The sequence below is a fragment of the Wasmannia auropunctata genome, unplaced genomic scaffold (genome assembly GCF_000956235.1).
Source record: "Wasmannia auropunctata unplaced genomic scaffold, wasmannia.A_1.0 LD335994.1, whole genome shotgun sequence".
In the NCBI taxonomy this organism is placed as follows: Eukaryota; Metazoa; Arthropoda; class Insecta; order Hymenoptera; family Formicidae; genus Wasmannia; species Wasmannia auropunctata.
In genome coordinates, this window is record NW_012026896.1 from 2,025,775 (window position 1) to 2,046,297 (window position 20,523).

Genomic DNA, 20,523 nt, shown 5'->3' on the forward strand with positions numbered 1-20,523 from the left:
TGTCAGGCACGAACGTGTATGATTAACAAAATTGGTTTACTAATTAATATCTCGTGAATACGCGTTCCATATTCATAAGCTTCTACCGGCAAACTTCAACCAACGTTCGATAGCATTTGCCAAAGCAAATAGATGTACTTCCAAATGATAATTAGGAATCTACTATACACAGAAAACAGAGTATTGAAATTTTCACTTTGAAATGTGTGTAATGTAGAATTTGCTTATGAATAGCTCATTCATAGAATTCTAAATTACATGCTCATATTTAATGCACACATATTTACAAAGTTTAACAATAAAAAAAACACTAAAATGCCTCTACATATAAAAAATTAATTTTACATAAAAAAATAAATCATAAGAACGTTATTGCTTTCTTAATATTTATTCCATTTTGTTATTCAAGTTTAATATAAAATTTTTATAAGTGCTATATTTTTCTCCTTGTTTTACCTTTTTAGTAATTTAATAATATGCTAATGAATGCAACGATAAATTTGAATACAAGCTTTTGTTAAATGGATCTATGGATATTTACCGTATATATTAACCTTTAGCATAATTAAAAAACGTGAAATGTATCTTATTTTTTTAATTTATAAATTTTAAAATATTTTAATTCGTTAAATTATATATTAGCGTGTAATAAATGTCAAATAGATTGGAAAAATCGAACAAATTGTTCTAATCTGTGACATTACAAGACTATTTTGTAGATCGTTCTCTGAAAGAGGAAACGCATCGCGTGGAAAAAGTTATAATTGCTCTATTCGACAATTATAGTCATTCAAATACAAATGACATTTATGCTCGTGCAGGATTGAATTATTCAGTCAATTAAATGGAATAATAAATTCAGCTAGTTAGCGGCTGCACGAGCGGAGAAATATGAACGCAGAAATATGAATGCACTAAATTTAATGACAAACTCCAACGCGACGGTAATTTCTTTCTTTTAATACCTGCCCTTCGCTCGCATTCCGAGAGGTGTGGCCGCTTTATCCCGAATAACGCGTAAAATATGTTCGGCAAAAACTGCAATTTGCTCGATTTACCCGTGGAAACGTACGGTGTCTCGATACCGGCAACCGCCATTGGCGCAAAGTGAAACGTAACGGAAGAAAATCGTAAAGTGGTAAGAAAAGATAGGAGAACGTGGCACGCGAAAAAAGGGGATGAAGATGCACAGGACAAGACAGGGAGGAAAAGAAGAAAAAACGAAGGGATGGGATTGCTCGTAACTGGCAGGCACGAAGCTAATAAAAGCGAGCGAAGTAATACCGCTATTAAAGAAGCTTTCGAGCGACGTGAGTACAGCGCGCACCGCAAAACTCACAATCGCACCTTGGAGTACTCATCTTTTGCAAATGCGGGAGCGTGCGGTTGCGGTAATTTTGGCGAAGTTAAACCAGCTTTCGCGATTCCAAGCTCCATCGGTCTCGTGGCGGGATTACCCGCGTGTGTAAGGCGTAATTTATCCCGCCGAAACCTCCCAGTTGCAGCTGCAATCCTGTAAAATACGTTAATTGCGTTACGCCTAATCAACTGCGCGCGAAAAAGCTGTTGGATAAACAAGCCTTTAAATCGATAGGTCGAATCGCTGAAAAGATTCGTGTCGAATAGTTGCGAAGACAGAGAAATGAAAAAAAGATACATAAATGCTTTCTTTGTTGGACATAATTCCAATCAAATATTATGACGTAGAACTGTAATAACTCTTTCACAAACGAGAAGATCCATATAAATTTGATGCAAGGACAATAATAATAATAATATTTTTGTGTTTAAAACTTTATTATATATGTCTTACAGGATTTTGCAAGCGTTGCATAAAGTTTCATCTTAGCCCGAGTCAGCATCGCGCAATATTTTCAGTTTACATTTAATAATTTTCGTATCAAGATTTGAAGAATTTTACAGATAAATTCTTGCCGAAATTGAGGGGCGTTATATCACTCCGCTATCCTCCATCAAATTCCGGCGCGCCCTCGTCGGGTTTCTGCATCTTCAGAGAAATTCCGGGTGTTAAATGTATGTTACGATCGAAACCGAAGATGGAAAACTTACTTAGCGTAGTGCTAAGATACCTGTGGGGTACCATGGATTTCTTGCCTCTTGAGTTGGCCGTAATTGTTCCACGTGATGTAAACTTTGCCCGAGGTTCAAAGTTGGTATGCTCGCAGGTATGTTCGTCGTCATGCCGCCAGGTATGCCCGTTGATATGCCATCAGTTATGCTTCCAGATATACCATTGGGTGTATTTGAAGTCAGACTGTTTGGTATGCTTGCCGTGAAGTCCACAGGTAAGTCTATGCCTGTAAAGTATAAGCAAAATACTGTATTCACATTAAAAACTTTAATAAATCAAGATTTAAATGTAGAAAAAGAATTTCACAAAATTAAAAGACAATTTGACAAAATGATCATGATTTTATAAAAATAATTATCGGAATGTAACAGTCGTGATGACATAATTAGATGTTTGTCACTTTAATACCGTCATTTCGTATTTAGTTGATCGCGGAGGAAGAGTAAAGTTTTAGCTTACTTATTGTTAGATTTTATTATTTACATAATAATAATAAGATATAATGATATCTCTCGTACCTAGCAGTAGTTTGTTTCTCGTCGCCGCGTCGGGCGTCATTATAGATTTCAATGATAGCATTGTGGAAATGTCGCTTTTAATTTCTATCGGCCAAGAAATTGGCGCGACAGGTATATTCGGTAAAATGAGTTTAGCCTTGCCGTTCACTGCAGACGGCGGAGCGTAGCCGGAGGATGTTTCCGGTTGTGAGAACTGCTGCAAAGGCCAGTCTTGTTTAAATTTCACGGGCAGCGCGTAGTTCGCGAAGGAGTTCTGAATACCCTTTAGTCCGCTTTTGTGCTCTTCGGGGAGAATGTAGTTCAACATGGAGCTTTGGATTTCAACGTTCTTTGGCGCTTCCAACGCTAGGAATTTGAAGTCATGCTCGTTGATCTTGAGGCTGCTCTTCGGAGTGTGTGAAAGCGCGTGAGCGTGCACGTCATCCAGAGTAGGAAGAGGAGATGTGACAGCTCCATGTTTAGTAGCGTGAAAGTAAATCGGCTCGAGGATACTAAGTCAGAAAAACCGAATTTAATTAAATGTACAATTGCGCTATTATATCGTAGATTAATTAGCGCGTTCGGCCCTTTCTTTAGATTCTCAATTTTGCAACGTAAATTTTACAATCACAAGAATAATTACTAAGGAAAAATAAAATAAGAAATAGTAAAAAATAACGAGAGTTTATATTAGACTTCGATATTCACAAAAACTATCGGTTAAAGCACAATTAAAGAATATGTAAATTATATTTAGAAATATAACTTTTTGTTGTTACTTTAAATCCATGAAAGTACATATTATAGCAAAGTGAAAAATTACTAAACAAAATAAAATTGATTACGTAAAATAAATATGTTTGAAATCGTAATTAAATTAATTTTGCGCAGAGTCATTTGCAACGTAACGACGCGACGCAATTGCTCCAAATCCAATGTAATAGCATTCGAGTGACATTCTTGTTTAGCAATTGAGTAACTTCGCAAGTTTAGTTTACTGCATAGTTACAATGGTGTAACCAACCGGGCGGATAATAAAGCCTCCGGTCGGCCATTACGTACTTTCCGGCGGACGGCGCTATTGACGTTGCCATGACAGGCGAGCTGGGCTTGGTTGTTAAACTTGTTAAGATGTGACCTACAATCGAGGATTGGTTTGTGCTAACTGAGATTGATGGAACGGTTGTCGGCGAGCTGTCAACCGACTAAAAGCAATACAAACATTTATTAGTCCTGCGCGCGCGCCACTGATTCGTGCCTGATACATTTCTTCACTACGTTCACTCCTGTTTATTTTACATTTTGTGATCTTCCAAGTATCCAACTATAATTACAGTTACGCATTGCAATTATAAAATTATATCAGAAAATTTGTGCTATCTTATGTTTCACTTACGAGTTGATAAGAATGTCATTAACAGTTAAGTAGTGTAAAATATATGCACAACAAACACAGTATAACATAAATTTACAATTTATTGCTATTTTAATTTGCAATTAGCATTCTACGCTACGTTTACGCAACAATGCAATGGTTGCATAAGAGCGCGAAATAATTATTTTATTAAAAATTTTATAACAAAATAAAAGTATAAAATAATATATTTCAAAATTTTATCCGTTTTGCGCGCATTGTTCTAATTGCAAGTAGATACACGTAACACAAAACTTGATAAGATTGACAGACTCGTGATGGTTTTCATTTATAATTGCAATTATTCACTGCAGAAACGGATACGTCAAAATTTTCACAAAATAGATTTTGCTTTCGGCAAGGTATCAAATTCAGGCGAGATTAAATTTTGATTATATAATATTCCGTTTTGTAAAACCGAAGTATCAGCTGTCATATAGGTTTTGCTCACCGCATTGCAGTTGCTGGCTGACGTTAGCAACGGACCTAGTTCCATCTTGGAAGCCTCTGAGGAATGAGCTTCGCCCATACCAGGGGAAACAGAAGACACGGGATTACGTCCGTGCACGATAACGGGCGTCGATGGCGGCGTCCTGGGCATCTCGGCGCTCAATGGAAGGAGGTACTCGGAAAACGGGACCATCGGCAGCGACGACCATCCAGGCGCCTGCTCATCTGCGAGAAATATTATTATCATACGAATAGCGTGGGTAAACGCGCCATAAAATAAAGTTCGCAAGACACCGATGAACCGGCGCGGGTGCACGCACCCTGAAACGTGAGGGGAAACAAAATTGTCCCGTAGGGACAATTCATTATTTTTTAGCTCGAGGGCAAATATTATACGCAAGAGTATCAGCAGAGATTTAACTTGATAGCTGGAAAATTATTATTCTGCAATAATTAACACAGGTGCAATCAAGTTAAAGTTCCGAGGGGACGAGTTTGTCTAACACCTCAATTAACAAACTGCTCTTCGTGTTTTTAGATAGAAAATTCGATATCGGATTGCCCGCGAAACAATTTGCGCGAGTTAAATTAGAAAGTCTGAGGTGGGGGGGAAAAAAAGAAATTGAGCTGTGCTCCATTATCAGAGAAAAATTCATTCTCCGATGTTACATGTAAAAAGAGTTCCCATCACATGTTCTCGAAATTGTGTAACATCCGTAAACTCACCGTGTTTTGTATATATCGTCGATTTCCCGTCGAACGTAGTCGGTATGTCTTTATATCGCTCGTACGAATCGATTGGTTTAATATAATCGTCTCGATGGAACTCGATCGAGTCAGGGGCGGGCGGAGTTTCGACGATGGTCGGTTGCTTCTGAAACGACGCTTGTTCGGCCGGGGATGATTGTCCGCGAAATAAGTTTTTAAGCGGCGTTTCAGCTGTAAACAACTGCTCTTTGAACGGTGCTCGGCTGCCGTACGTTGACACTTGTCCCTCGAAGATTCCCTCCGGCGCGAGCAATTGTCCCACGAAAGGATTGTCTCCGAGAACCGCCCGTTCTCCGCGCAATTCCTGATTCTTCAGTATTGCGTCTTTGAACAACGGTTTATCTCTGAACGACGCGAAGGAATTCTGTTTGATCGGTTGATCACGAAAAATCGAAAAGCCGAATGGATAGACGGCTCGGTCCTTCAAGAACACGTCGCGAAGGGCTCGCGGTCCGACAGTTCGATCTCTCATTGGTACAGCGGCCGAAGTTTGCGGACCGACTGACTTGTCGAGAAACGGTAGATCCAGAAAAAAATTTCGCAGAGATTTACGATTGGACGGAACATCCGCATTGGAGAAAACGATGCCTCTTTCAATTTCGTATGCCCTCACAGATAACAACGTCATCACGACGTGAAGGCAAATGAAGACACTCACGTTTAAAAATATCATGATCACTCTGATTTTTATGACGATTTTTTTTTAAAGTTTTACCATCAGTTGTATTTGCTACGTCGTAAATGATGGCTTACGCTTGTCGTTTTACCTCACGATGATTGTTCACTGCGTTTTTTAAATTAAAGAATTGATGTATTAACTTGTGCAAGTTCTAACGGTGACATTGAAGATCGAACGTAATGACTGCAAGTGTAAGTGATCGAGATCGACAGTCTTATATAGAATGAGATCTTCTTCCAGTTTTTCACCCTTCCAATGCCAGTAGTGCAGGACTGGTTTGGTAAAACACGTACTCGGCGCCTTTCTTTTTCCAGTATATAGAATTTAAATTTATTAGTTTTCTATTTTTTTTTAAATAAAATGATTTGAATAGACTTTTAATGAAAAAAATTGATAAGAAAAGAAATGGCGTGTGATTAATTTCAATGAATATATTTTAAGAGTATCATAATAAGGCTACATGTCGATATCTCTTTTAATGCCAATTATAACTCTTTGAACTATTAAGAGAAATAAGTACTTTCTTCTCTATAATCCATTTTTATTTTTTCCTTGAAATCATATCGAACACTCTTGCTAAGAATATAAGAATCTGAAATAGCGAAAAATTCTTCCCTCGTACGGATCGGAAAGGGAAATAAAGATACAGTGAAAGAAGAATTGCGCTCGCTACTCCGCGTTTTAAGTGCAGATGCACAAGAAGGAGCCGGGTCCGCCTCGAGGTTCCTTGAGGAAAATTGCTCGCAATGGAAGCGGCCAATTGCAGAGGTTGCCCTTTACGCACAGATGAATGAATTTACTTTAGGAATATATCATCTCAAAGGAACTCGTTTTCCGCCAGCTCTTTCGACTTTCACCTGGAAGACAAATCGGAGGAAGACGAGGGGAGGGACGGGGGTTTACTGAACTTCAGCTTCAAGTCCCCGGGATTGGGGAATGAGAAACAAGAAGAAAGAAAAAGATCAAATGTATCTTCTTCCAAGTGGCGTGCCGCGCGAAAAAGCCATCTGCGTTTCAACGTTCACGTGCAAAGTTTATTTTACTTCGCGTCTTATAGATGCGGATCCCGCCGCTTTCTTTACAGTGAACAGGCAAGGCAATAATCGACCAGCCAGAAGAACGAGATTAGCTTTTTCCATCAGTTCGATCACGTTCATAGAGTACATTTTGCTTTCGTCGCGTCTCTCTGATGATTTTGTCGCAAAGTGACAATTCTGAAGGAAAAGATTTAAAGATGTCATTAAGATTTATTATTTTATCAATAAGACACTTCGGGCTGTCAAAATTTAATAAACATGAATTAATATTAAGCCAATGAGAGCACGCTATTTATAGATAGTAAGACTCATTGTCAAACCGAAATAAGAGCGTGAGATAAAGAAATATAATCAAGCAGATGAAAATCGCAGTCATAATTAAAGTTATCGTTAAGATTTTGACACAATAATTACCGAAAAATATAATAAACATTGAGAAAAGTCAAGTAAATAAAAAGATTGTACATAGTTCTTATTTATTTGACTAACAATCTTATTTACTTAATTTTTCTCGATGTTATTACATTTTTCAATTTCTGCGCACTAAGTACCGTGCTGCACTATCATTGCTTTAGTATTAATTCTTGTTTTTTAATTTCGAGAGTTCTTTATCAATTGTAATTCCCAAATTTAATGTCAATTTAATTATCATGTTAGAAATATAATTTGCTGTTATCAAAAACATTATATTTATACGTTTTTAAAAATATAATGTTTAGAATAGTTAAATAATAAGATATTTAAATGTTTAAACTAAAAGATTAAAGAAACTCATATTATAATTTTAATGTTCTTTTCAGTTCAGATAATGATCATGCTGATAATGTTTTAAAAATGATATAAAGATATGAAGAAACCTCGCGGGATGGTATCGAATTTTTTTAATGGTTCATTTATTCTATATAAAAAACGCCGTAATTTGCCCGTTTTGTAATTCACCCGTATACAACCTCGGGGGCAAGCTGGCGGTATAATTTTTATTACTTCCTTATTGACGCCCCTTTAAAAACTCTGCAGACCGTTCAGAACGCCGCCCCGGCCATTCCTCCGACACCGCGGAAACTTTAAGACGATCGTATTTCGCGCGCTCATGAGGGCTGCTGCTTCGGGATACTAAAACATTACTGTTTATCGAAGGTCGGCTTAAGAGTGGCGCCATGAAAATTATTACGGGCCATCTTTCGGAGAGCGTTCGCTTCAAGCTGTAAAGGTGAGCGCAAGAGCGCTCGATATACACATCCGTGCCAGAGTTGTCACGAGTTTTTTTTCCCTTCTACGCGCATGGAAGAAACTTAAAAGATTCGCGTTAAAGGTAACGATATACATAAAAAAAAGCATGCAGTACAGTGGAACTTAAACAGCGAGCGACTCGGTCAGTCGCAGTAAAGTTTAAAATTTCAAACGGTGGGACATTCTCGCGCGGGGATGCTCAATCGTGATCATTTGAATCGCGCTTCGAATTGCATTCCTTGCTTTTCTTTTTTTTATGACTTTTTTTATCATTTCGAATCAATAGTTTCCGAACAATATAAAACAATCAGAGCTAATCTATCACGTAGTGATAGCGCATACTGCGGTACTCTTAGGCGGAACACGCGAGCCAAACTAGCACGCTAATGAGTTTCCGCGATCCCTCCTACGTATAGGCACGAAACATTTAATACGCCGCACGTGAATTCAATGCATTCGTCGATTAATGCACACGAAAGTATTTTCAAACGCGTGTACAAGTCTGAAACTTTAATATGCCACAACACAAACGCGCACGCAATTGTTACGAAGTCAACTTTTGATCGAATTGTTTGTTGGACATCATTATACTCGCGTATGCAAATTATTCTATTTTACATTGCAGCAAGAAAGTTTAGAAAGTTATGAAGATGTAAAAAGACATGACAGCGAAATTAAGAGATATTTCATATTTATTTAGTGCTTTCCATTCAATTAAATTCTAACATTTAGTTATTATTTCTTTTTATATTAAATTAAATAATATATGTACGTCAACATTAAATTATTTAATAATATATGTTTTTCTTATTTTTAATACAAAGTGTGCAAGTTTTTACAGATATGAAAATGTAGATGGGATTAATGCTCAAATTGTAATAATAATGGCAAATTAAGTACAAGTGTCACAACTGGAATAAATATTATGTACTACAAATTAATCTGATTGCATTACCGTCTCGGCTTTAGCAACTGGCGATGTATGCATTGAAAAATATCGGACTTCTCGGAAAAGTCGCTATTGCGTTACGTACAACTGTCAAAGTGAGGATGATGGGCGTATTGATTTCTCAGGTAAGTTAATATTCACGCTATGGAAGAGCCAGTATTCGTATTTAAAAAAAACATCGTGTATACCTATATGAATTCGCATAAAATAGAAAAATCAAGAAATTGGAAATGTCAAATGGTCTGCATATAATATTGATAGCATACGAGGGAGATAAGGAGTTTATTTAATTACACAAAAGACACAGTCTTTAATTTCTTTATTATATTATATTCCGTAAGTTGATAATTAACTAGAGAATACACGTAAAAATCTTTTGATTTTAACAGATAGATTTTTCAACATCACAGTTTAAATACATTTTTAGATCAAGGGACGTATGATAATTTGTTTTTCTTCTCAATTTTTGGCATTCTATTTTACAAGTTAGAATACACTTATTTAATAAATTGTAATTAATTATAATTAGAAATAATTACAGTTGTTTGTTATACGCAATGATTCATATACGCATTATGCAACGAGTGCATTTTTCATAGGCAGGTGTTTTATGCTCATTGGAATTGGCATTATAATTTACTGTGAAAGCTTTCAAGAGAATTGAAACCGCGAACTACGCACCATTCGTTTGAATCGTTTATGAAATATATATACAGCTGCGTGATGAAATAAGGTCATGCAGGTCTTCAGTATCATTGCCTTCACATACGGCTTGAAAGCATCATTAATATGGTTTTTTAGTAATTCATTAATGACATGTCGCTTTGGAAAGTCTAATGACGATAAAATAACACGATAACGACGTTCTTATTTTTTTAGTGAAAAAAAATAAGGGACCATATTTTAATTTTAATTTTATTTCACATTTTTATTTTCCGTTTTTTATATACTCATGAAATACTACTAAATGTGTATGATATTTACTATCCAAACAGAGTAAAAGATAATTAAATTTTTAATTTTCACGGACATCTAACAATCCACGTTCTTTCATATTTGTCGAAGTAATTATATGACAAAGATATACACATATTTAGAAGAGTTCTTTTATTTCAAAATGTAGATAGATAAATATACAATTAATAATTTATTATTAATATATATTTATAAAATTCTAAAATAAACCTAGAATACATAAAAAAAAGTTGTAGAGTAGCTGATTGATTTATTATATCTATATTTGCCTTTACGCTCAAATTGTGTATTAAAATAGAGCGTGTTAAAAAACTTCCGATTATATTTTCTTTCTTGCTTGTATTTTTCCAATACTTTACTTCCAATACGTTACTTCCAGTCAGAATCTGCCAAACTAATTCCAGTCTTCTAAAGAATTTGCAGAAACTTTCTTTCACCTTGGAAACCCGCTGAGTCGTCGATTTAGATATCGGAGCCTTTAGTCTCAACTTTAGTTTCGGAGCAGGTATTTACTTAGGTACTCGAAGCAATTTGTTATCCAACCAATTCACAGGTAAATGTAGCTTTCAGCAGACAAGGACGGCACGAAGATTCATCGGGAAAGATATCATTCGGCTATTTTGTGTAACTTTCGTTACACGTGGGCATGATGAATGATAAGAAAATTGATTTATTACGTTTGTGAAGAATTCTTGCTGTATGAAAGTGCAAGAAGTATATCGAAAAGTATTATTTTGCACTTCGATATATTTACATTTTATAACTTTCTAACTATAGAATTTAATAAAGTAGCGAATAATTTATTGTCAAGAGGTATGTTTTGATGTAATAATGTTTTAATTAATGTTTTCTTGCTTTATTCACAATGTGAAACTTGAATTTATATCCGGCGCTCGAATCTATTTACAATATATGACGCATATTTCATCGGAATCTCATAATGCGCGTCACGTGTTCATTATGTACCAAATATTAATGTTCGCGATCATACTACAAGTATTTAACGAACGTTGATGCGTTTTTGTTTGATTCATCGTATTCCGATATTCACCAGCGGAAAATTTAATTTAGTTTCACGATATTGAAACCCGAATCGAATCAATTGGCGACCGAATTGGCGACAGAAAGTCGAAATGAATTATTGAGGATTAATTCATCCAATCAGAATTTATCCGCCACATCGTCTACAAGGAAAAAGTTCTCAGAAACTTATATTACACTCTATGACGGTGATAACAGCGTATACTATGATTATACGATATGATTTAAAATATATTAAATTGAATAATCAATGACAAGATATTTTGCGTAATTACAATTGCGTAATTACATAAATTACAACAATTTATAATTATATCTTTATCGTAAAGATTAAAAGATGAAACATGTATTTAATATACACAATTTAAAATGCAATCAATTAAATAAATTTCAATTAACAATTTTACATATTGTTAATACATATATTAAATATACATATGTATAATTAATTGTATATTATTATAAAAGAAATAATTTTTTAATACGATTCCATAAAAGTACATTTTTTTTCAGTGATCACCGCAATTATTCGAATGGTTACACTAACTACAATGTAAATAAAGATCAAGTACGAGTACAAATCACCGATTGATACTCAAGACTTGGCATTCTGTAACGAGCGTAGTCGGACAGAACAAAAACACAGTCGATCCAGTTATCCGCACTTTCACACCAAATAAGCTCGCGCTAGTCCCGCCTTGCTCGCTAGAAATTGCTAATTTTATCGCCGATCTGTGCGCCTATGTTGTGCGACAATGGTGATTTACGGACCATTTAATTGAACGTTTTGGCCAGGGCCGAAATTGGTCGGCGGCTGCGTCATTATTCGTGCCGTAAGCCTCTGTTCACCGGGTGCAATCTGCCGTGTCTTCTAATTAATGCCGCAGAATCGCGTGGACCGCACGTGTGACATTTATCGCTAGGAAAAATGATATGGTACAGTAAAATTTTAAAAATGCATTTTCGAAAAATATGACGAGAGTAAACATTATAATATCTTTTATTCTACTGGCAATATTCGCGGTATAACATACAGACGGTATTAAATAAAGTATTTTTCTCGTGCGCATAAAAACAATTATTTTCTTTTAAAAAATACCTCTGCAGAGAGAAATCGAGAGAGGGAATGAAAGAATTAAATAGACAGATACCCAATTTTGTTAGGTATATTACTTTGAATGGAAGAGGATGATTTATGAAGTAAGAGAAAAGTGTCTCGAATCTTTCGAAAACTACTTAACAGGAAATAAAACCATATCTTTCGTGATATTCAATTTTAAGCTCACAACGGGATTACTATATTTAATTTGACGATCTGAAGCTGAAAGTAATCAAGTAATGAAAAATACGAACAATAACACATACATTTACAGGGGACATATCAAACAAAACTAATCTCTCTTCCAACTTGTCTTTAATTGAAATTTTCGTGGTAAATATATTTAAAGTTAATTAAACTTAATTTAACCAGTAGAATTTTCGGCACAAGTGTGTAAAAATATCTACAAGTTCAAATTTTTACAATAATTTTTTTTCGTTAATTTCAGATATAATTAGATATAGCCTTTATTTTTAAAACTTTACGTATGTGAATATAACGTTTGATAAAAATATTGGTTATTTGTTATTTAAAAATTTGCATCATTTGCATAAAGGTTTATAATATAATTGTTTGCAAACACTCTAAAAAAAGTAGATTATTGAAAATGAAATATTAGTGTTAGCGTTTCACATATACGCATCAACTTGTGAACGAGTTTAAGAACAGTTGCACGATTTACGTTCTGCTTTGGAAAGTCATTCGGTCTTGAGTGATCTTGAACTAGTCTGATGAGAATCCGATGCTTACAGGTAGCGACGAGTCTACTATCTCACTTTTCAATCGAGCTCGTTTTCTCTTATCTGTCTTTCATGAAACATGTGTAGCATCAGATAAGGAAAAGAGAGATCATGATTTTTGAGAAAGTGTCCTACTAAATTTTTACGTTTTTTTATCTGTGATTTTGTATAATAAAATTTGACTGATTTTTCTTTAATAAAATAGTTGAATTTCTTTAATAATATTTGAGAAATTAATAATTAAAAGTTAAAAGCTCTTGGTAAAGTAGTCTCAGAAAAAAAATAAATAATTAAATCATATTCCTGTATTAATTTTAATTTTAAGTACTTTACTTAAGATAACTAATTTAATATTGATTAAAAAGATAAATTATGTTAAGTATTTAAAAGTTGTAAACACTTTGAAATTTTTGGAACGAAATCTTTCAAAATTTATTGAAAAAAAGGAAAGTATTATATTATAAAAGAGTATAATAAAAACACAACTGTTGTCTATAAATGTACAAAAGTTACCTTTTCTTATAAAATATATTTCCATTATTAAAATATTATTAAATGTTAAATAAAGTCGTTGTTTTTGCATAAAGCATTAAGAATATTTGGCGTTATATAATGTCTAATAAAAAATTCCAAAGAAATTTTTTCGGTTTTGTAAATAACAATTAATATTAGATGAGTAAATGTAACTTTTGTGTTATTTTGTGTCATTTAACAAAAAAATTTAAAAAAAGTCATAATAGCTGAAGTCAACATTATATCTATATATGTCGAGAATGAACAATCGACAAAGTAACGGATGTGCAATAGCTATGCATATTAATAACGAAGCGTTGCATTTCTGTAAATTGGTGTGCGATAGATATGAAAGCATATCACAAAAAACGCGTAATCGGAATTGCGAAAACGAGAAAAATGTATATACATCTACGCTACCATGCAAATACGTAAGTTGCGTCATTCTATTGCTGCATGCAGAGATAAAAATAAACAATAGCATTTCTGCATATGTATTTTTTTGTTCCAACATGTCAAAATCAATCAAATTTCTAGCAGCAATAATTTAAAAATAATGTGAAATTTAAAATGACACGTGAATGGATGTCAAGTAGGAATATGTGGGATTTTTGTTATTATTAAACTTCTAATCTAGAACGCAAAAAAATGGTCTAATTTTGACAAATTTAAAAAAGAATTATTTTGAGACGCATGCATTGAAACGCATACAGAGATACAACATAAGAAATAAAATAATATAAATCCTAGTTAAAAAAGCTACAAAAATTATTAATATAAAGAAAAAGTACTAGTTTTGTATTATACATCGTAATTATGTATCCATGTCCGTATGATATCAGAAATTTAATATTTAAAATTATATTTTTTTCTGCCATCAACGGCCTAAATGAAAAGTCCAGTATTGATTATCGATAACTCAGATAAACGCGGCATGGAACGTGTTAAGAAACTTTTTTCTGCCTAGACAAGAAGTAGCTCAGATAATTAGGTATTATGTTAATGTAATATGTTTAATTTATTTAAATTTTTAATTTTAGATAAATTTTATTATTCAATTTGAATTGTATTTAGTTCAATACTTCCTTTTTGACTCAGAAAGATTTCTGCTTATTTTCTATTGAGTAAAGTTAAGTTTATCTTTAAAGTTAAGTTTATCTTTAAAGTAAATACGTAAACGTACATATAGGAAGATTACTTGTTAGGTTTAGCTTTATTCGAATCTTGTTCTTCTATTGGAATACATCTCTCATCTTCTAGTTGTCAAATTAAGAAAAATAAAATATGACAATATTGTGCATTTTCTGAAAAATTAATATACATTTGACCACGCACAAAGAAGAACTTTTGACCCATGGCATTTTGTAGTACTTATAATGTTTTTTAAAGACATATTTTTCCTCTGTCATACACACAATTACAAGGAGAAGCCTAATTTCTTAAAAATTCCGTTTTGAGAAATACTTGATGTTCGCGTAACAAAGATTATAATTTTGATTATTAAAATATCTAGCTTTATATGAAATCCGAAAAAAACTGAGGAAAAATTATTTGATTTTGTTAATAGTAATGGACGTAATAGACGTATAGTTGATGTAAGCAAAATAACAATTAATAAATAAATGCATTATAACTATAATATATATTAGTGTTATACTCATTGAGAGAATCAACAAAGTATTGGACATGCAATCGTTATTGCATTAATAACGACAAAAAACAAAGCATTGCGTCTGCATAAAAATAGAAAGGATATAAAAGTATACCACAAAAACGTAGCCAAAATTATAAAAACGAGATAACATACGTAAATACGCCGCAGAATGCATAATTTTTTGTTGCATACTAATGTAACAAAAAATATACAATGGCATTCTATCCAACACATATATTTTTTAATTATGTTATAATAAATGATTTGTAAAATAATTATTTAAAATAATGCTTAATCTAGAATGTCGTATGTATAATTATTACGAAACTATATTTGTCATTAGTTGGATTTCTGAATAAGTTTCAACAAGTCGTTACATAGTATATATTATCTTTCTCTTTAATATAAGTTCTTGCGTAAAAGCAATCTAATTAAGCGTAACGGTATAATATACTACAATAATGATTAGATTTTTATTTCTTTTAATCATAACAACCATCAGATTTTTATTTTATTTAATCTCCCTCTTACGATGTATTTTTATTACGCAGAGTATAGTATTTGTCCGCGTAAAAGCATGGATAGGGATGCAACCATAAATACAACGCTTCCTCTGCACGAAGCCCTGGCGAACGTGAGACGTATAACGTTACTTTGTAGAAAGCTATAAAACCAGCCGCGTTATACTTAACACGATATAGTTAACTTAATACGTGTGCAACGGATCCTAATAGAAACGCATTATCCTGGCTTTTAGTTTTGCGATAATTTCTTCAGCGAGAGATTGCGACCTGTTAGGCAACTGTGTGAACAGCGCGCTTCTCAAATTACATTTTTCGTGAAAAATACACTATTCCAACATACAGCGAGAATAACATTTCGTGTAACTTTTGCACAAAGTTTAATATTTTCTTCTCTTCCCCGATTATATTATTTACATTTTCATAATTCAAATGAAGAATCATGTTTCTTAAGCTTAAGCTTAAATATGCTCAAGCAATTTCATTAAATGCAATATAGTAGGGGCTTATCCCAGATTATTTGCTCTGTAAACCAGGTAAGACGTGTATAGTTTTGCGAGTCAAGAATGCGAATAAGAAAAGAAACTTTTGCTTACGGATATACACGTATACGCACACAAGATCTCCATAATATTAATTTGTTTCGTTGCTCGCACAATTTCTGCTTAGATACGCGAAATGTAATAATGGTATAGCTGCATGCCTACGCTTCCCTCGGTGGGAAAATGAATACACTTGCGTTCTTTACGGCGCGAATAAATTCTGCGGCACGAGGTGTTCTATGCATTTATAACGTTTGAATCTTGAACGATTTAGCATGTAAGGTACCACGGATCACAAATAAAATTTCCCTTTCCAAGCGTATAAAAGACTCGTTCAAAAATGTACGGGCATTCGGCATAATACCGGATGCAATACAATGCAATTCAACGGCCGGGCGTGTCTTCAACATTGGTATTCGAATATAAATTCTATTCATATACGCATTTCGATATAAATACGAAATTTTCGCGTTGCAGTTTAACGGAAATCTTAAGCCCATTCTATACATTGTGAGTCGTAAGAGTTGATTAATCAGTCGAGTATTCGCCTCGCATTCTGCGATTGGTCAATTCTTATTATCTTACAACTTACGACACCGACATACAACGTACTGTAGAATAATGACATAAACTCTTATAAAATTTGAGCAGCTATAACTTAATGAAATGTTAGAATGAAGCAATATGAATATATTCAATGTCTATATTATCAAGGATATATAAATTTTTGCGATCAACAAATATAAAAATTGTACATTTATAATGGGACTGTACATATAAATGTACTGTAAAAATAGTGCAAAGCCCTTATTTCGTATTATATACTCATATTATTTTAATCTATAATACAATGGAAGAGCAAAGAAATAATTTCAATTATCAGATTTTACAAACGTAATTTATTATAAATTATTATAGATTTATTATGCACTATCGAATATCGTTATTGTAATTATTCTCGTATCGCGTATCCGTTAATAAATTTTTCGCATGATTATAAATTGTTATTCTGTAATTATTAATAAACCAATTACAACAATTTGCAATCCATGAAGGTATAATAATATTTGTACATTTTGAATATATAATATTTGTCTGTACACGCTTTGCGTGTAAAATTTTTATGCGTGACGTTCAGAAAACAAATCAACCAACACACGTCAAATTTTGATTGAACGTACTTCAGATTTAAAAAAATAAAATTCGATATATAGTATTTCTAAAAAAATACGAGTCTTACAATAACATAAATGTTATAATTAAAATAGTTTTTATAAGTATGATGTTATAACTATATAAATACCAAATTATAATTTCAATTATCTAACATTTCACAATTTTTTCTAAAATTCTTTTTTTAATTAGCTATTGCATAAAAACTTATTTAGCATTATTTTTTAATTATATATAACTTCTATATATTATACTATAATTATTGATTTAGCACAGCAATATTAAAATGCAAATTAATAAAGAAAAAAAAATATATATGTATTATTATTATTAAGTTTAGCAAAATATTCAAACATCTAGTTGCATAAGTTAAAAATGAATTATTGAATGCAAATTTTATAAACTGGAACATACTGTGTTACCGACCTAATATATCTGTTAATTTTCACAGAAAGCCTCACAGAGAGCGTGGATATGTTATTCCTCTCCATTCAGCAGTTCATATGAGTAACAGATATTACCTAAATATTATCTTCTCTCAAAACTCTCAAAAGATTTTATTAACCGTCTTTTAATTTGTAATTTTGTAGATAAAAAAACAGAAATATGATAACATATCAAAATGCAAATTTTAATTTTTTTTTAATTTCCATTTTAGCTTCTTTTTAATTAGCTATTATAACATGAAACTTATTCGGAAACATTTTCTCAAAATTATATAACTGCTATATGCTATAATTATCGATGAATCATAGCAAATATGAATTATCAATGAAGAAGATACAAAATATTATAGCTTCTGATGTGGAACTAATCCCACTATATAAAACTTTCGTAGAGAGATTTTTTAATAATAAATAAAATATTAATTATATAATTATATATGTATAATTACATATATATTATATAAGTTTATAGTTTTACGTAAATTATATAATAATTATATATTAATTTCAGTCTTTATTTATACAATTAATGTATATATGTACAACTGTTAACTGTCGATTTTGTTATATAGAAAATTATATTGCTATTTATTATATATGATAAAAAATTAAAGAAATTCTATAAGTAAATAGAATGTAGCTAAAAAAAAATTTTACTTTTTATCAATCTTATTACATTACATTTACAACTTTCTCTTTAGCTGCCAATAAACGAGGCAAAATGCAATGTACAGATCAGCGGTCAATCTTAAAGAAGATGGCAAAAGAGTGTATTAATCGCAGTTCATTAATGATTTTTAGTTTAATAAAAGAGCTTAATAAAAAAAAGCATCGCGTCGCGGCTACTTCCGATTCCACGCTTTTCGTCTGAACGAAAATCGCTCACGTTTCGCTTCAATGCAATAGTAATACCGATAATACATTACCGCTGTTATTTTCATTGTTAGTGCAGCTTTAAGATAGGACTCGCATGTTTATTTACTTACGATTCATCCGCGTCGTGCAAAGTGAGATATTTCTATCCGATGACTCACGAGTTCATTCTACATTGGAATTTGCGATTGAGATGTCTGAAGCACGCGCCTCCACTTATTCTCGTCTATACTTATCGTCAAATTTCCGATACACGTCGAAATTTGTTTATCAGAAAGTTAACGTCAGGTCACCCAGTGATAGTAAAGTGTATCCAAAATCGCGATTATTTTCTAATCACTGTGATTCTTTTTTTTACCGATCCGTCTTATAACATCGAACTTTATTCTGTTCTCATCGCGTTTCCATCGCGAGCGTGTTTGCGAGGTAAATAAAAGTTTATTGCGGCTTTCACTGATTAAATCGACTGTGTGATATAAATCGGAACGGGATACGTTAGCAACCGCGATAGTTTCGTGAGATGCATGTGCAAGTTTAAATTAAACATTTTTCATTTAAACTTCGCACCTCTGTAAATGATTTTCTTCGGTAATTAGTGGGAAGCGATTAATCTTTTCTTTCTAAATGTGTACCTTGGAAAATCTGATAAATGATAATATCATTTGTGACCCTGATATACAATATTAATTATTATAAAGATTATTTTTCTTCTGTCATGATTTGTTGTATTTTTTGGATTGAGGTGATAAATTGAAGTACGAACACAAATTATCGCATTTCTCCTTCGAGTATTGTGACAACTCTAAAAGTGAATATATTATTCTATCAACATAATTCTATAAATAAATAGGCGGCTAATATTCGGTATTTCGTTGAAAAGATAAAACTTGTCTATCAATTTGTTTGTCAATGTGCTTATCTATTGTACTGCAGAACTATCGAAATTTCGATGCTTCGAATAAAAAGAATTAATGTTGCTTGACATGCATATTAAACGCAAATACGTAAAATAATTTTTTGTTTCTGATGGAAAGATAAAACTAAAAATTTTAAAACTTGACGGTTTCCAGTTTAGATTCAGATTTGTGTAAGATATTCGATAGTTAAAAAAAATGAAATGTTCTGATAAAGTTTAATGAAATTACCCAAGCAAAGTGACGTCAAATGACATTTCAATAATGTCTTATTGACGTTAGAGATACCATTAAGATATTATTAAGACGTCCTTTGACGTCATTTTGCTACTTGGATAATAGTAAGGTGAAGATTTTTCCGGATTTGTAGTTTGAACATTGGAAACGTCAAATGACGTTTTAATAATGTCTTATTGACGTTAGAGATGTCATTAAGATTTGACGTCATTTTGCTACTTGAATACAGTAAGGTGAAGATTTTTCCGGATTCGCAGTTCGAACATTTGTGATTTCAAGGAAGATTTATACAATACATGGAAACAATTGGATTATTTTCTGTAAGTTTAAGATTATTTCTAATTTTTGTTTGTTTCCTTTTTTTATGATATGCTTGTTATCTCATATCCCAAGTAGCAAGATGACGTCAAAAGATATCTTGATAACAAGTTTAATAACACATGTTATTGAAAGACGTCATTTAATTGACGTCATCTTACTATACTTGGGATTGCCGTGTTACCTAAAGTTAAGTTTGAATTTTTGAAATTTGTATTGTGCTCGACGGATGTATATTTAATCTTGGACTTCAGGAAGAGCCGGGAATCTTCAGGCTCGGGCAGGAAGTACGAAGCGTCGAGCGACGGGAGCCCGTCGTTCGACCGCCGGAATATTCCGAGCACCACTTCCGACGGTACGA

General features: G+C 32.8%; 1 protein-coding gene across 1 annotated transcript; it reads right to left on the reverse strand.

Moving 5' to 3' along the window:
* Window positions 1-1,778: 1,778 nt before the first annotated feature.
* On the reverse strand, window positions 1,779-6,112 carry LOC105453874. The gene is made up of 6 exons (XM_011696147.1): window positions 5,180-6,112; window positions 4,455-4,678; window positions 3,652-3,794; window positions 2,611-3,101; window positions 2,091-2,318; window positions 1,779-2,008 (listed from the first exon to the last, which is right to left on the reverse strand). The coding sequence occupies exons 1-6, from the start codon at window positions 5,892-5,894 to the stop codon at window positions 1,974-1,976; spliced, it is 1,836 nt and encodes a 611-aa protein (XP_011694449.1). The 5' UTR covers window positions 5,895-6,112; the 3' UTR covers window positions 1,779-1,973.
* Between the last annotated feature and the right edge of the window lie 14,411 nt (window positions 6,113-20,523).